The following is an 18,904-nucleotide window of genomic DNA, read 5'->3' on the forward strand; positions in this document are numbered from 1 at the left end:
GATGAACTTGATTAATTCTTTTTTGAAGAGGTGACTAAGGTGGTGGATAGGGCAATGTCTATGGATGTTATTTATATGGACTTGCAGAAGGCATTTGATAAGAGACCCTCATAAGGGAGTTAGCTAAAGTTGAAGCTCATGGAACTGAAGGCAAGCTATTGACCTGCTTAGGAAATGGGTATTAGCTATGAGGAGAGGTTGGAAAAACTCAGATTGTTTTCACTGGAATGACGGAGGTGGAGGGGCGACATGATAGAGGTTTACAAAGTTATGAGCGGCAAGGACAGAGTGGATAGTCAGAAGCTTTTTCCCAGGGTGGAAGAGTCAAGTTACTAGGGGACATAGGTTTAAGGTTCGAGGGGCAAAGTTTAGAGGGGATGTGCGAGGCAAGTTTTTTTTACACAGAGGATGGTGAGTGCCTGGAACTTGCTGCCGGGGGAGGTGGTGGAAGCAGATACAATAGCGACGTTTAAGAGACATCTTGACAAATATATGAATAGGAAGGGAATAGAGGGATATGGGCCCCGGAAGGGCAGAAGGTGTTAGTTTAGGCAGGCATCAAGATCGGCGCAGACTTGGAGGGCCGAATGGCCTGTTCCTGTGCTGTACTGTTCTTTGTTCTTTGAGACAGAAAGCATGAATAATGGGCAGGTACTCTAATTGGCAGGATGTGACTACTGGTGTCCGGTATCAGATTTGTCTTGGGGCTTCAACTATTCACTGTATTTATTAACTTAGATGATGGGATAGAAACTTACATATCTAAATTTGCCACAGCATTATAAGCGATGTAGATGGAAGCATAAAATTACACACAGACATTGATTAAGTGAATGGGCAAAACTGTAGCAAATGGATTACAATGCAAAGAAATCGGAGGTTATCCATCCTCTTTGGACCTAAAAAGGACAGAGCAGAGTACTTTCTAAATGGCGAAAAGCTAAAAATAGTGGAGGTCCAGAGACCTGGCGCTCCAAATACACAGATTAAAATGTCACAAACAGGTACAGAAAATAATCAAAAAGGCTAATGGGATTCTAGCCTTTATATCTTCAAGGACTAGAATACAAGGGGGTAGAAGCCATGCTTCAGCTCTACATAACCCTGCTTAAACCACACCTGGAGTACTTTGAGCAGCTCTGGGCATGACTAGGCAGTCTCATATTAAGAATAAATGTCAACATTTCATCAACTGCACAAGTCTTGCATATTAATTTCCTGTATCATTTCAACCTCTCAGATGCTACTGTCATCTATGCTTGGCAATCAAGCTACTGTCAACTCAAATAGGAGTTGCCAAATTTATTAACAGTTACGGCTTAGTGTAGTAATACACATTCCAAGATAAATTGTTTTGGCCCACTTGACTAAAAACATTAAAAATCATAAAGTGCTGGATATAAGTTTATGCCCAAGACGCACACATCTCTAAAATACCCGAACCAAGTTCCAGTACACAAGTGATGAGCGGAGACTGGGTATGCCCGGAAGGATAAAAAATTTAATTAGGTTGCTCTTTTGCACCAAGTGGCTGCATAGGAGTAGTCTTAGCAGAGGCCTTACAGCAGCTCGTCTACCCCAGCCTTGGCCCATCCAGAGAGTATACAGACTCAAAGCACATGGAAAAATGGTTAAAGACGGAATCATAGCTTAGGAAGTTTGTTATTAAGTTTTCTATTTCTCAGTCTTTTCCACCATTAATTTTCCTTTTAAATGTACATGTTAACTGTGTTCCATCTAATATTTGAGAACACACTGGATTTGCATATTCTTTGGTACCAAAAGGCTATTCTTCAAACATAAAAACAATAAACACTGCAACTTTGCTACAACAATTAAAATATTTTTCCTGTAGATTAAACTATACATGTACAGTTCAGAGATAAATAAAAGGTATGCAACAGTCAAACCTCAAATATATCAAGTCACAAAATTTGATCAAAGTGAATTCTAACCTACAAACCTTTAACTCTTTTAGAAGAAGCCAACAGTAAGTGGTCTTCAGGGAGGATATGAGTGATGATGTCTATGGCACGTTCAGCATGGAATCTAAGGGAAAAAAAAGTATATATCTAACTTTTTAAAAAATGCAGAATGTTGCTTCTCTCAGGGCAGTAGGTCTTCAAACACAATAATCACGTAACTCCAAAGTTTCATTTCATTTTGCAAAACGGTAGGGGAGGTGAAGTATGTTTGACGGAGGGAGGGGGAGGGTTCATAGTGGATGCAGACCCATAGTACAAATAAATAATAAAAATGAGAAAATCTATAGTCACAAGTTTGATATGTGGATGTACTGTTTGAAATATTGTTATTCACATCTGAAGAAAAGTGAAGAACCATTTTGAACGACATTACCTTTTTAAAATATATTTACAGTTACTTTAAAAATGCTGAAAATGCGCCATAGGAATGGTTACCTATTTTGATCGCCAAGCATTTTGAATTACTATTTTAATAAAACAGTAAAACATTATTGACATGCAACTAATTGGTTAACTTACAGTGCATTGTCAAACTTCCCAGAACTATACTGGTGTACGTATGAAGAATAAGCAAGATCCTCATGAGCTGTTGCTACATGGATGTTCTTGCCTCCAAATACAGACTGTCGGATATCGAGTGCTGTCTAAGAAACAAAATATTGTTCAGTCCTGTTATGGGAGGTCTATGGAGGTAAGAAGGATTGTCAACAGGAGGGGAGACATAGCATTCTTCCCAGGGAGACAGTAACAGCAATAGCATCATGATGACGACAACAACAACTTGCATTTATATAACACCACAGAAAATGTCGCAAGACACTTCATATTGCTTTAGAAGGGGGGAAAAAAAAAAAGAGATGCTGAATTGAACAAGGAAAGATTAAGAGGTGACCAAAAGCCTCACCTAAGGTGGTGTATTTTGAATAAAAAAAGGAATGTGCCAAGACAGAGGGACTCAAGAAGGGAATTCCAGAGTGGGACACAGGCAGCTGAAGGTGTAACCACCAAGGGAAAGTGGGATGTCAGAGGCAGGCACAGTGAGTTGGGGAGAGCGGGCAGGGGGGCTGTGAAAGTGGAGTGGCTGTATGACTGGAGTGAGGCTATGAAGGGATTTAAACACAAAAAGGCACATTTTAAACTGGACTGCATAGTAATAATCTGAGGCATGAATGCCTGGAGTCAATATATAGCTGCAAGGACAGAAATGATATGCAAAGAGAACTTGGTCTGGCATAAGAAATGAGCAATAGAGTTTTGGATGACCTGAATTATTATGGAGTCTGAAGGATGGCAGGTTAGCCACAAGAGTACAAGAGTAATTGAGTCTGGAGGTGATAAAAGCACGTATAAAAATTTAAGGACTGATGATCTGACGTATAGAAGGCAGCAGGCAATGTTACAGAGGTTGAAATGGGCAGTCTATCATGATGATGATATGGGGTGGCAAACTAAGCTCATGGCTGTGCAGGATGCCAAAGTCACAAAGAATATGGTTTCTTCTGAAATAGTGTAAAAGGAGGAGGATTGCATCAGTAGCAGAGGTATGGTGCTTGTGGCAGGGCCACAGGTAGTAGCTTTGGTCTTCCTAATGTTTAGTAGGGAAAAATACAGCTCATTTCAAGATTGCACATAGAGAAAACAGTCTAATATGATGCTTCCCATTTTCAAACTTAAGAACAAGCTTGAGAGAATAATTTAAAGTGCACCTTAAGTAGTTAAACCAACATAATTTTCCAACATACCTGATAAATAGCCACTGATTGACAAATATTATCTACGTTCAACAAGTAAAATCCATAATCTAATAGGGTATCAGAGTATTTGGGATGTTTCGGCCCAAAATGTTCCCTGAAAGCAAAATATGAAATTTCTGTAGTAAATATTCAAATCATGTATGATGCATTTCAGCCACTTTTCTGTTGCATTGCAAAATTTTTAAGTCCTTTCCTTAAATAAAAGGGTGAATGTTGTCAACACTACCTTGTTAGAACTGTCTTTTCCCCCACCCCATAGAAATGTGACGTTAACTGTGTAGAAGGGCGGCACAGTGGCGCAGTGGTTAGCACCGCAGCCTCACAGCTCCAGAGACCCGGGTTCGATACTGGGTACTGCCTGTGCGGAGTTTGCAAGTTCTCCCTGTGTCTGCGTGGGTTTCCTCCGGGTGCTCCGGTTTCCTCCCACATGCCAAAGACTTGCAGGTTGATAGGTTAATTGGCCATTATAAATTGCCCCCAGTATAGGTAGGTGGTAGGGGAATAAATAGGGACAGGTGGGGATGTGGTAGGAATATGGGATTAGTGTAGGATTAGTAGAAATGGGTGGTTGATGGTCGGCACAGACTCGGTGGGCCGAAGGGCCTGTTTCAGTGCTGTATCTCTAAACAAAAAGTTTATTTTTCACTCGTGTTTCTTCCTTTCTGTTGTGCTTATTTTATTCCTTGTTATTACATTGAAAAATCTTTGCCAAAGAATGGAATGGAAATGTCTGAATATTGGCCTAGTTGTTACTGTGCACTATCAAAATGCAAGCGACTGAAGGGAACTGTAAATGAGGAACTGAAAATATCAAAGGTAAAATCCAACATAGTGGTTAAAGCATACATCAGCCTGCGCATAATAAGCAAGAGATTTGTACTTCAATGAAAATTGAACTTAAAGAATTTAATGCCTTAAAGTACAGGATTTCCATTGTGAGTTACTTTTACATTGGAACTTACCGTGCTAAATACACTGCGTGCTTTATTAACTGCTCTGCCTTCTTGAATTCCCGCTTCACTACACAAGCCTACAACACAAAAATAATTAATTCCAAATAATTTAATCCTAATAACCCAAATATAATCGAGAGTAAATGAGGATGAAATTCAAAAATCAGAATACAAATTCCTCTGCTAGAATATCATTGGGAACTTCTGCAGGAAAATAATCTTAGTCAATTTTGTTTTTAACTGCACAGTAATAGCAGTAGCTTTTGTATTATCAGTGTAGGTAGAAATAAAAGGACTTAAAATGACCCGGAACTAATACTGTAAAAAATATTTTTAATGTTAAATTGAAGATGCTAGGCAGAGTTTTTTTTTTTAAATTCCTTCAAGAACAAACATCAACATTAATTGCTTTTGCTGGGAATCTACACCACCATGCTCTCTGGAGGACGATAAAAAGTCTCATCTTTTATTTTGTGCCAATCTTGTCTCAACTTAGTTCTGTGCTCAAAGTCAAGTTTTAATAAGCTGTTTACCTCTACAATAAACTATGTTCTACAACTCCATTTTGGCATTTGCTGCTTTTCAGTGTGACATCACAAACTACCAACTTTCAAGTTTGATTAAAGTGAAGGAGCATTTAGTTATCCTCCCATTTTTGATGTTAATGAGCAAAAAGAAAAATCACAACTACGACCTGACTGAGGTATACAAAATTATGAGGGGCATTGATAGGATAGGAAGAAACTTTTTCCCTTAGCGGAGGGGTCAATAACCAATGGGTGTGGTTTAAGGTAAGGGGCAGGAGGTTTAGAGGGGATTTGAGGAAAAATCTTTTCACCCAGGGGGTGCTTGGAATCTGGAACACACTGCCTGAAGGGGTGGTGGGGCAGGAACCCTCACAACATTTAAGTAGTATTTAGATGAGCATTTGAAACACCATAGCATACAAGGCTATGGGACAAGTGCTGGAAAAGGGATTAAAATAGATAGGTGCTTGATGGCCGGCACAGACACGATCGGCCAAAGGGCCTGTTTCTGTGCTATATAACTCAATGACTATGACATGCCATCACCCAGCTGCGCTTGGGCCCAACTCCTCATGAAATGTATGGTAACTGGACAGATGCAGTAAACTAACCATACCAGATACTACTTGAGCTGGATAGGATTAGTTAGATTAAGGGCATACTGCTCTACCAACTTGCGAATCAGTTGAGGAATGTACATACTACATAATTTTTAAAAAATGAAGGCTCAGCAAACTTAATAAATTACAATTTTCAACAATCACAAGTACTTTCTCACTTTTTTTTTCTAGATAACTTCAAAATGCATTAACCAAAACTACCTCAAAGGAAATTACTCACTTTTGAAGCTTGCCTCAAAACATCAACTGCTACTTTCACTGGCAAGCCAACTGTAATTTCCTTCATGGCTTCTACACACCATTTATAAGCCTATAAAAACAATTGCATTGTAATTGAATACCTTTAAAACATGATATACAATACTTTTTAAATCAACTTTGTACTATATTACAGTGCAATAAACCCTTTTTAGATACTGACTACAATAATACGGGAGATTGCAAATAATTAAAGTTCCGCAGCAGTAATCATTCCAGTTTCATTAAGTGCATGATAACATGAGCAACCCAGTGCATATTTGGCCTATAAACATTTCCCAAATTAAGTCACTGAATGGCTACCCCAAAACATTTAAAGCTCTCAGCCCAATTACCATTTCCAGCACATGGAATCAGTTCTTTGAACTTCCCAGGAAGTTGGCACAGTACCTGCCAGAAACAAAATTGACATCAGCTAGAAGCTGATGACAGCTGCCTGCTTAGCCAAAAACAAATTTCCTGTGAAAATAAACATTAGGCCAAAGACAATGGGACACTGTAGTGAGGGGGAAAAAAGACTGTACAACTTCAGGAGAGAGATGAACTTGTAACCACATTTAAACCACAATAACCCAAAGTTCTTTGGGACGTTAAGACGTTAAAAGTACTATATAAATTTTTCTTATTCTTTCTTATATGAGCACACTTGTACCTTGATAAATGACTATCAGCCTTGGTTCAGTCGGCTGCACTCTTACCTTGTCGTCAGAAGGTTGTATGTTCAAGTCCCACTCCGGGGACTTGAGCAAATAATCTAGGCTGACATTTCAGTGCAGTACTGAGGGAGTGCTGCATTTTGGAGGTTCTGTCTTTCTAATGAGGTGTTAAAACTTTGCTCCATCTGGTCTTTCAGGTGGATATAAAGAATACCATGGTGTTACAGCTGAGGCTGGAGGAGTGCACGGTCTTTCTTTAGTTCCACTTCTCTATGGGTCACAACATATATTTAAATATTTCCCCAGTTACCAATGGCTGCGTTTGCTGACAATACCACCACTAGGTGGCACATGCACAAATGCAGCCCGTTGTACTAAAACGTCACAGTCTGCGACATACACACAGCTGCCAGGACTAAAGATGGCGCTACTCAAATAATCACACAAAGGCAAAGGAAACCCATGGCAGCACACAATAGGCAGAGCGCGCGAGCGGGCGGGGTGGGGGGAGGGAGGAGGAGAGCGCAGGCGAGGAGGAGAGCGCACTAGCGCCCGCCGCCACCAAGGTCTTCGGCCACTCTCTCCCCGCTTCCCCGTGTTATGCAATGTCATCTGCGCATGAGCCAACCAGTCCTGGCAATGCGGAATGCAGTGCACGCGCAGAGAGCAGGAGCCTGTTTGCGCATGTGCGCATTTTGGCGCAGTCTGATGATGTCAGCGGCTGGCTGCATTGTCAAGAATCACTTGAGTTACCGATACGGCCAATTATATATTCTATTTTTATTTCAGAATAAAATCCACCAACCAGGTTTCTTTAACAAACAAAATTATATTATAATACAAGACTTATTCAATAAAGATGCAAAGCATGAACAGGGATTGAAATATGGAAGTTCTCTTCTAAATTAGCCCCAACACACACACACACTGGTTAAAAAAAAGTTTTCTCTGCAGAGATCTCTTTACAAAAAAAATGAATGACTTTGGCCAAATACTTGTTAAATATTTGACTTACATGTCACTCCTCTATAAACAACTCCCCCTAGTCACCAAGTCTCTTGCTGTTTACTTAGCTGAAGACATGTGACTTCCAGTAAGTGTGTTTCTGAATCAAGTCCCAAAGTCCTTACAATGACATTTTTTTTTTAAAACCAGCATCTATGTAATCTCTTCAGTCCTCCAAAGAAATCTATTTCCACAATTATAAAACACGAGTCCTCACAAGATATTAAAAAATGGAAGTATTTTGCTAACAATGACAATATTTGAATAACGGGGGTTTTCCAGCACCCAGGTCAACATCTATTCCTCAACCAACATCACAAAGTGATTATTTGATCACATCTCATTGCTGTTTGTGGAACCCTGCTGTATGCAAATTGGCTACACATTTCGCTGCATTACAGAGTAGTTGGCTATGAAGCACCTTGTGATATCCTCTGGATATTAAAGAAAGCTTCTTCTTTCAAGTACTTTGCAAATCAAAGTTGTCCTTAGAAGTTTCTATAACCTTCAAACAAAATTTGAAAATCTGTATCTTGGTGTTGCTACCCAAGGCACAATAGTGAAAGATACTGTGCTACTTCAAAAGTGCTATGGTGACTGTACAGGATTGACTAGAATGCTGAAAATAAGCCACAATAGACATCTTATTTTGCATTCATTTTCTCTCTTCTTTTGAATGTAGTGGCTCATACTGCTGAGTCGCAGGCACCCAGAATCCTCAGGTGATTTGCCGAAATAAGTTTATGAGAGACCCTGAACAGTGAGCTATTCAAACAAGAGAAACATCACAGCTGAGCCTGATGCTGTCCTCACACAATGTAACAGAAGCAAGCTTTTCAGGGGTCACAACAGAAATGTTAAATTTTCCCCTTACTATCCCAAGATACTGGGATCAATTTTCCTGCCCTCACATAGGTTGAGATCAGCTACTGCAGACTGAATCAGATTTAATATACAGCATAATACAGTACACAATTTTACAGGTTTCTTAGAACAGCCACAGATACCACTAATGATTTGGTCATCATCACCAGGGTTTGCATTGCAACCTACCTCATCATAGTGACTTTTAGCAAAGAGTAATGCACAGAGCTCTCCAAAGAGCGCTGCTTTATTTGCCTGGTGACCATGTTTTGCCAGTTTATCAATGTAGGTTTGAGCCAGTTTGTAGGTCTCTTCCCCCAAGTGGTACTTACAATTGCCATTGCGCACATGGAGTAACCTTGAAAACAAATAAATTGGAATCAGAAAGAATGGCAACCTGAGTGACATAATCCAAAACCAGAAATTATTTCCCACAGCAACTATTTTCAACACTTTTCTCCAAAAGATTACTTTTTTGAGATTACGACCTGGAATCTCCACGTAATTTTCATGAAACAATGGTGCAAGAGTTGTGCTGCAATGAAAATTATGAGGAAATTCTGATGTATGTGACTTACACTGGAACCTTGATAAGTGCAGAATTCTTTGATCAGGACTTAAAAGAAAGCAGGTGGCATGTTTTGAGCTCTCCTTGGTTCCTGATTAATTATGCTGATTTCACATTAGATTTGGCTGGAACATAAAAACCAATGAAATTCTCAGTATAGGTTGCCACTGGCATGCTCAGCATAGAAACAAACCCAAGTTGAACCGATGGAGCTCTGGCTTTACATTACTGTTGCAAAATTTGGGATTTTGCATGAGATATGATCTTGGGTTCTGTCTCATTTGTCACCGGCATTCCTAGCAATCTGGAGTGTCCCCTTCATTGCCCAATGTTATGTTCCTGGTTGCACAAATACAAAGCCAACATTCGTATACCATCTACTGTAACACTGCAGTGTGTTCTCCTGTCTTTATGGATGACAGCCTGAAAAGCACTTTAGAGAAATGAGGCACAAAATGTAATTTTCATGTACACAAATTTCAATGAACTGCTGCTTCTCATTCCAGGGAAGAAATTGTTAAACAAAACTACTGATTCAATAAAAGTCCATTTTGAAGTTAGCTCCGCTTTTTGTGCCTCAACATATGAATTAGGAGCAAGAGTAGGCCATTCAGCCCCTCGATAAGATCATGGCTGATCTGAATGTGGCCTCAACTCCACTTTCCTGTCTGACCCCCATAACCCTCGCCTCCCTTGTCTATCAAGAATCTATCCAACTCAACCTTGAATATATTCAATGACCCAGTCACGACCGCTCTCTGAGGAAGCAAATTCCACGAACTAATGACCCTCAGAAAAAAATTCTCATCTGTCTTAAATGGGAGACACCTTATTTTCAAACTGTGTCCCTGAGTTCTAGTCTCGCCCATAAGTGGAAACATCCTTCCAGCTTCCACTCTGTTAAGTCCCCTGAGGATCTTATGTTACAATAAGATCACACCTCATTCTTCTAACTTCCAATGGGAATTTTATCCTTTCTTGAGACCAAAACTGGACACAGTATTCCTGATGTGGTCTCACTAAGGCTCTGTACAGCTGTAGCAAAACTTCCCTACTTTTATATTCTATTCCCCTTGCAATAAACATTCCATTTGCCTTCCGAATCACTTGCTGTACCTGCATATTAACGTTTTGTGATTCATGTACCAGGACACCCAGATCATTCTATCCTGCAGAGTTCTGCAGTCTCTCTCCATTTAAATAATATTCTCCTTTTCCATTCTCCTGTCAAAGTGGACAAATGCACATTTCCCACATTATACTCCATCTGCCAAATTTTTACCCACTCACTTAAACTATCCATATCCCTTTGCACTCATGTCCTCTTGACAACTTAACCTTCCTACCTATCTTTGTCATCTGTAAATTTAACTATTTAGTCCCTTCAGCCAAGTCATTGATGTAGATTGTAAATATTTGAAGCCCCAGCACTGATCCCTGTGGCACTCTATTAGTTACATCTTGCCAAACCGAAAATGATCCATTTATCCCTACTCTCTGCTGCCTGTTACCCAACCAATCCTCCATCCATGCTAATATATGTTACCCACTACACCATGAGCTCTTTTGTGTAGTAACCTTTGATGCGGCACCTTACCAAATGCATTCTGGAAATCCAAGTACAATACATTTACAGGTTCCCATTTATCCACATTTAGAGTTCTTTGAGGAAGTAATAAGCAATTAGTCAAACACAATTTCCCTTTCACAAAACCATGCTGACTGCCTGATCGCATTATGATTTTCTAAATGTCCTATGACCTCCTTAATAATGGATTCTAACATTTTCCCTACGACAGATGTTAGGCTAATTGGCCTATAGTTTCCTGCTCTGTCTCCCTCCTTTCTTGAATAGGGTGTTACATTAGCTATTTTCCAATCCGCTGGGACCTTTCCAGAATCTAGGGAATTTTGGAAAACCACAACTAACGCATCCACTAGCTCTGCGGCCACATCTTTTAAAGAACTTAGGATGCAGGCCCACAGGTTCTGGGGACTGGTCAGTCTTCAGCTCTAATAGGTTTTCCCAGTACCTTTTCCCTGTTTTAACTTCTTCCCTCCCTTTTGCCTCATTTTTCCAATTAACTTTGGGATTTCTTTTGTGTCTTTAACAGGTAAGACCGACACAAAATACCTGTTCAACGCATCTGCCATTTCCTGGTTACCCATTATTAACTCCCCAAACACACTCTCCAATGCTCATTCGGGTTAATCTTCCTTTTTAAATACTTGTAGAAACTATGCTTTTATATTTCTAGCTAGCTTCCACTCATTCTAATTTCTCCTTTTTAATTCATTTTGTTTTTTTTTTCATTCATGGGATATGGGCATTGCTAAATAGGCCAACATTTATTGCCCACCCCTAATTGCCCTCGAGAAGGTGGTGGTGAACTGCCTTCTTGAATTGCTGCAGTCTTTGGGGTGTAGGTGCACCAACAGTGCCGTTAGGGAGTTCCAGGAATTTGACCCAGTGACAGAGAAGAACAGCGGTATATTTCCAAGTCAGGATAGTGTGAGGCTTGGAGGGGAACTTGCAGGTGGTGGTGTTCACATGTATCTGCTGCTCTTGTCCTTCTAGGTGGTAGACGTCATGGGTTTGGAAGATTCTGTCAAAGCAGCCTTGGCAAGTTGCTGCAGTGCATTTGTAGATGGTACACACTGCTACCACTGTTGGTCGGTGGTGAAGGGCATGAGTGTTGAGATGGTGGATGAGGTGCCAATCAAGCAGGCTGTTTTGTCTTGGATGGTGTCGACCTTCTTGACCGTTATAGGAGCTGCACCCATCCAGGCAAATGGAGAGTATTCCATCACACTTCTGACTTGTACCATGTAGATGGTGGACAGGCATTGGGGAATCAGGTGGTGAGTTAATCGCCACATAATTCACAGCCTCTGGCCTGCTCTTGTAGCCACAGTATTTATGCGGCTGGTCCAGTTCAGTTTCTGGTTAATGGCAACCCCCAGGATGTTGATAATGCCACTGAACATCAAGGGGAGATGGTTAGATTCTCTCTTATTGGAGATGGTTATTGCCTGGCACTTGTGTGGCACAAATGTTACTTACCACTTATCAGCCCAAGCCTGAACATTGTCCAGGTCCTGCTGTATATGACACAGATTGCTTCAGTATCTGAAGAGTCTCGAATGGTGCTGAACATTGTGCAATCATCAGCAAACATCCCCACTTCTGACCTTATGATGGAGTGAAGGTCATTGATGAAGTCGTTAAAAATGGTTGGGCCTAGGACACTACCCTGAGGAACTCCTGCAGTGGTGTCCTGGGACTGAGATGATTGACCTCCAACAACCACAACCATCTTCCTTTGTGTTAGCTTTTCTCTGATTCCCACTGACTTCAGTTTTGCTTGGGCTCCTTAATGCCATACTCGGTCAAATGCTGTCTTGATGTCAAGGGCACCTCTTTAATATCTGTCTAATCTTCTGATCCACCACAAATCTTCACAGAATTGTATGCTTTTTCTTTCAATTTGATACTATTGTGAACTTCCTTAGTTCGCATCCTTCTCCTAGTCTTTCTTTCTCACTGGAAAATATCTTTGCTAAAAAACTGAAATATTTCCTTAAATGTGTGTCCCTGTCCTATCTTTTAATGTGTTCTCAGTTCACTTTGGCCAACTCTGACTTCAGAGCCTTGTAATTGTCTTTATTCAAGTTTAAAACACTAGTCTTGACCCCACATTTCTCACCCTCAAACAGAATGTGAAATTTTATCATGTTATGGTCACTGTTGCCTAGATGCTCCTTTACTGAGGTCATTAATTAATCCTGCCTCATTACCCATTACCAGATCTAGAATGGCCCGCTCCCTGGATGGCACTAGAACCTACCACTCTAAGAAACTGTCCCGAATACACTAGGAACTCATCTTCCAAGCTTTGCCAATCTGATTCATCCAATCTATATGTAGATTAAAATCACCCATGATAACTGCAGTACCTTGCTTACAAGCCTCCTTTATTTCTTCCTGTATACTCTTCTAGTGTAGCTGTTAAGGGATCTATAAACTACTCCCACAAGTGACTACTTTGCTCTTTCTCATCTCTACCCTAACTGATTCTACATCTTGATCTCTTGAACTTTCTGATTTCCATGTTTAACTGTAAATGTGCAGTCACCGGAAGTTGGTATCTGATTTATTCTTCAACATTAAGCGCTGATAGAATCATTGTTACTTTTATCACAAAATCCAGGCAATCATGTGCAAGTTCTGTGCATTTGTCTAATTGCTGCATGGACTGGAAGATACAGGAGGTCAGGTTATTTACGAATATGTCATTTATAATGTGATGGTCGTGTAATCCTACCAGGCTAATAAAAATTTCAAGCAATTTTAAATTGAGGCAAAGTTCTAAATTTTCAAGAGGGTATTCTATTTCTCCTTCCAAAAAAATCATTGCAATTTGTTGCAAAGCTTTTTTTTTTAAAAAAGTGCTTGTTTGAATTCAATCCCCCAGAATACTGGGATGCAGAGTGACACAGAATGATGCACCAACATTCAGACACAGATTGGGATATTACATATTCAACCCATAATAGTCACTTTCTGATCTAAGTTTCACTTTATACATTCTTTGTTTCAGAAGAACCCATTCATTTCAGGATGGGTAAGCCCTAGCAAAACTGAAGTCAATGGGAATCGGGGGAAAACTCTCCGCTGGTTGGAGTCATACCTAGTGCAAAAGATGGCTGTGGTTGTTAGAGGTCAATCATCTCAACTCCAGGACATCACTGCAGGAGTTCCTCAGGCTGCTGTCCTAGGCCCAACCATCTGCAGCTGCTTCATTAATGACCTTCCTTCAATCATAAGGTCAGAGGTGGCGGGATTCGCTGATGATTGCACAATATTCAGCACCATTCGCAACTCCGCAGATATTGAAACAGTCCGTGCAGGAATGCAGCAAGACCCGAACAATATCCAGGCTTGGGCTGATAAGTGGCGTGAATGTTTCTCGCCACTTAAGTGCCAGGCAATGACCATCTCCAACGAGAGAATCTGACCATCTCCCCATGACATTCAATGGCATTACCATCGCTGAATCCCCCACTATCAACATCCTAGAGGTTACCAATTGCCAGAAACTGAACTGGAGTAGTCACATAAATACCGTGGCTACAAGAGCAGGTCAGAGGCTCGGAATCCTGCGGCGAATAACTCACCTCCTGACTCCCCAAAGCCTGTCCACCATCTACAAGGCACAAGTCAGGAGTGTGATGGAATACTCTCCACTTGCCTGGATGGGTGCAGCTCCAACAGCACTCAAGAAGCTCGACACCATGCAGGACAAAGCAGCCCGCTTGATTGGCACCCCATCCACAAACAAACATTCATTCACTCCCTCCAGCACCGATGCACAGTGGCAGCAGTGTGTACCATCTACAAGATGCACTGCAGCAACGCACCCAGGCTCCTTAGTACCTTCCAAATCCGCAACCTCTACTAACTAGAAGGACAAGGGCAGCAAATGCACAGGAACAGCATCTCCTGCAAGTTCCCCTCCAAGTCAGACACCATCCTGACTTGGAACTATACCGCCGTTCCTTCGGTTTTATTTTTTATTTATTTAGAGATACAGTGCAATGCGCTTAGTGGCTATGACAGGTTCCAGCTCATCAAGATGAAATTGAAACCAGTCTGCATTCAGCTTCACACGTTTGCCATAGGTGGTCATGGCTGACTCATAGATGGCGTCTCTGATGTGGGCCCACCTGGTCTCTGCATCCCCTGTGGGAGTGTTTTGAAGGGCTTTTTCAAGTGAATTTAGACATTTTTGTAACAGCTGTGGATAAGATATTCTGCTCGTGTTGATGCGCGGGTGGCCCTTCTGCTTGGAGTGATGCAGCTTCTTTGGTTTGAGTATTACCTTGCTGCACACCAGGTAGTGGTCGGTGTCGCAGTCCGCACTCTGGAAGCTACGTGTGATTTGAACACCGTTTAAGGAGGCTCGCCTTGTGACGATGAGGTCCAGCTGGTGCCAATGACGTGATCTTGGGTGCCTCCAAGAAACCTGGTGACAGGGTTTACTGTGAAAGAATGAGTTGGTGATGCAGAGGTTATGATAGGTACACAACTCAAGCAGTCTCTGTCCATTCTCATTCATCCTTCCAATGCCATAGTGCCCAAGGCAGGAGGGCCATGAGTCATGGTAGGCCCCAACACTGGCATTAAAGTCCCCCAGCAGGAACAGATGTTCGGTATTGGGGATGCTACTAATGATATTATGGAGTTCCTCGTTGAACTGGTCTTTATCTTCAGGTGGGGAGCAGAATGTTGGAGCATAGATGCTGAGTGGGTGTACTAGACCAGAGGTGGTGAGCAGTCAAATGGACAGTACGCGTTCTGAGCCATTTGAAGGTGGCTCTATCATGCTGAGCAAAGAGTTTCTGATGGCGAAGCCCACTCCATGCTGTCTTGGTTCTTCAGGATCCCTACCCTGCCAGAAGGTGGTGTAGTCTTGCTCTTAGAGATCCGCTCGCAGGGAGGCGTGTCTCCTGAAGTGCTGCAATGTCCACATGGAGTCTACTGATCTCGTTGTTAACGATGGCGGTCTTCCGAGAATCGTTGATTTGTGTAAGGTCTTCCGACAGGCCAGGACACATAGTTCTGACGTTCCAGCTTGCAAAACAAAGGGCTGGTACCTTCTTTTCTTTTTTCGTGCTGTTTGGTGCAGTGTTGCAGTCCGCTTTTCGGGCAATGACCCTGAGCTCCAAGCGCCCATTGAAGCAGGTGGACTGTGGCGGGACAGAACCTTATTGACCGGGGGCTGCCCGGTTTGAGGCGGGCGGTAGCTGTCCAGTGAGGTGCGATGACCTCTCCCACTGACAAAGGCAACCCGTGGCGCCCAATCTCTACGCCAATTGAGCTGGACTTATAACCCGTAACTGCTGCCTTCCGTGTTGTTTCGGTCGCTGTGAGGCGACTGTGGAGTGACCTCTCCATGGCGCACGCCTGGGCGAATGTATGGAGGTTGTGAGTTGCCCAAGCGTCAAAACCCCCCTCGCAGCCTTTCTGGTGGGGTCCAAAGGAGTGCAGAGCATGACATTTGGCACCGGTATGGCTGCAGGAACTGCCGGAAACATGCCAAAGGTGACACATGACCGTCTACGGGGTTCCGCTCCGGATTTTCAGTTCCGGTTTACTCCCTTAGCCTTGGACTCCTCCGAGACGCCCACAAGGGTTGTTAGGGCCCCTGCTCAGGGATAGCTGGATGCCGGTGAGAGGAGGGGGTGTGAGGGGGAGGGGTGGAGGGAAGGGGGTGCGACGGGAGCTGGGAAGGGGTTGCGAGGGGGGCAGGGGAGAAGGGGGTGCAGGTAATAAAACATTTCATCAGTTCCCACCATCAACGCCAGGAAAGTTCATCCACGTCCTCCGGGAGGTGGGCGACAGCCTCGGGTGCCAGTACCAGCAGGAATTCGCCGACATTGTGCTGCAGATGCGTTACAAGCCGCACATCTCCCGCGGGCGCTTTGAAGATGTGGCCGAGGAGCCGTTCCACGATGAAGTCAACTGGGGCCGAGTCATGGCTTTTTACGTGTTCGGGGTTTTTCTCAATGCTTCCCCTCTGTACTAGGTATTATTACCTTAAGGTTCCGCTGCTCCTTCCTCTCTGCACTGGACTTACCGCACGCCGTGGCCGCGCACACTCTGGACAATGTAGACAACAGGACAGAAGATCAGAGCATCACCAGCTGTACTTTGCAATTTTGTCTGGTAGAGAAGTGTAGCCTAGGCGTCCAGAAAACTGGATGTCAATTTGAGCACAATTCAGTGCTCAATGAAGAAAGCAAAGAGCAGGTAAGGCTGGGAGGGGGCAGTGGGCCCAGGTAACATTAAACTAGCTGTTAACTTTTAGTTAGGGCTAAAACGTACTGATTAAAGAGCGAGGGGAATTTAAACAGTTTAAGAGGGTAGATGGGGGAGAAAGCACCAAGAATGGGAGCAGATGGCCCTGGATAGAGTTGCACAGCAAGGGAGCTTCCTAGGGAGCTTATAGCCCAGAAGCCATCTTGGAATAATAATGCAGACTGGTTTCAATCTCACTTTGAAGAGCTGGAACCTGTCATAGCCGCGAAGCACATTGCACTGCTGAACTACAAAAAAGCCCCCAGCGAGTTAACATCCGTAGCACTTAAAACAGCCAGGCACTGCGCAAATGATTACTGGCAACACCTATGCAGTCATATTCAGCTGGCCTCAGACACCGGAAACATCAGAGGAATGCATGATGGCATTAAGAGAGCTTTTGGGCCAACCATCAAGAAGATCGCCCCCCTCAAATCTAAATCAGGGGACACAATCACTGACCAACGCAAGAAAATGGACCGCTGGGTTGAGCACTACCGAGAACTGTACTCCAGGGAGAATGTTGTCACTGAGACCGCCCTCAATGCAGCCCAGCCTCTGCCAGTCATGGATGAGCTGGACGTACAGTCAACAAAATCGGAACTCAATGATGCCATTGATTCTCTAGCCAGCGGAAAAGCCCCTGGGAAGGACAGCATTACCCCTGAAATAATCAAGAGTGCCAAGCCTGCTATACTCTCAGCACTACATGAACTGCTTCGCCTGTGCTGGGACGAGGGAGCAGTACCACAGGTCATGCGCGATGCCAATATCATCACCCTCTATAAAAACAAAGGTGACCGCGGTGACTGCAACAACTACCGTGGAATCTCCCTGCTCAGCATAGTGGAGAAAGTCCTTGCTCGAGTCGCTTTAAACAGGCTCCAGAAGCTGGCCGAGCATGTCTACCCTGAGGCACACTGTGGATTTAGAGCAGAGAGATCGACCATTGACATGCTGTTCTCACTTCGTCAGCTACAGGAGAAATGCCGCGAACAACAGATGCCCCTCTACATTGCTTTCATTGATCTCACCAAAGCCTTTGATCTAGTCAGAAGGCGTGGTCTCTCCAGACTACTAGAAAAGATCGGATGTCCACCAAAGCTACTAAGTATCATCACCTCATTCCATGACAATATGAAAGGCACAATTCAACATAGCGGCGCCTCATCAGACCCCTTTCCTATCCTGATTGGCGTGAAACAGGGCTGTGTTCACGCACCCACACTGTTTGGGATTTTCTTCTCCCTGCTGCTTTCACACGCGTTCAAGCCTTCAGAAGAAGGAATTTTCCTCCACACAAGATCAGGTGGCAGGTTCTTCAACCTTGCCCGCCTAAGAGCGAAGACCAAAGTACGGAAAGTCCTCATCAGGGAACTCCTCTTTGCTGACGATGCTGCATTAACATCTCACACTGAAGAGTGTCTGCAGAGTCTCATCGACAGGTTTGCGGCTGCCTGCAATGAATTTGGCCTAACCGTCAGCCTCAAGAAAACGAACATCATGGGACAGGACGTCAGAAATGCTCCATCCATCAATATCGGCGACCACGCTCTGGAAGTGGTTCAAGAGTTCACCTACCTCGGCTCAACTATCACTAGTAACCTTTCTCTCGATGCAGAAATCAACAAGCGCATGGGAAAGGCTTCCACTGCTATGTCCAAACTGGCCAAGAGAGTGTGGGAAAATGGCACACTGACACAGAACACAAAAGTCCGAGTGTATCAAGTCTGTGTATTCAGTACCTTGCTCTATGGCAGCGAGGCCTGGACAACGTATGTCAGCCAAGACGATGTCTCAATTCATTCCATCTTCGCTGCCTCCGGAGAATACTTGGCATCAGGTGGCAGGAC

General features: G+C 43.1%; 1 protein-coding gene across 1 annotated transcript in view; it reads right to left on the reverse strand.

The window, feature by feature from the left end:
* The window catches only part of appbp2 (amyloid beta precursor protein (cytoplasmic tail) binding protein 2), a 91,713-nt gene that overhangs the window by 11,983 nt on the left and 60,826 nt on the right, over positions 1–18,904 (reverse strand). The window contains exons 5-10 of the mRNA XM_068010362.1: positions 8,812–8,980; positions 6,060–6,149; positions 4,702–4,769; positions 3,728–3,833; positions 2,505–2,629; positions 1,964–2,049 (exon numbers count right to left, since the gene is read on the reverse strand). Coding sequence (XP_067866463.1) covers positions 1,964–2,049; positions 2,505–2,629; positions 3,728–3,833; positions 4,702–4,769; positions 6,060–6,149; positions 8,812–8,980 — 644 coding nt within the window. The remainder of the gene's footprint in view (positions 1–1,963; positions 2,050–2,504; positions 2,630–3,727; positions 3,834–4,701; positions 4,770–6,059; positions 6,150–8,811; positions 8,981–18,904) is intronic.

The sequence above is a fragment of the Heterodontus francisci genome, chromosome 30 (assembly GCF_036365525.1).
Source record: "Heterodontus francisci isolate sHetFra1 chromosome 30, sHetFra1.hap1, whole genome shotgun sequence".
NCBI lineage: Eukaryota > Metazoa > Chordata > Chondrichthyes > Heterodontiformes > Heterodontidae > Heterodontus > Heterodontus francisci.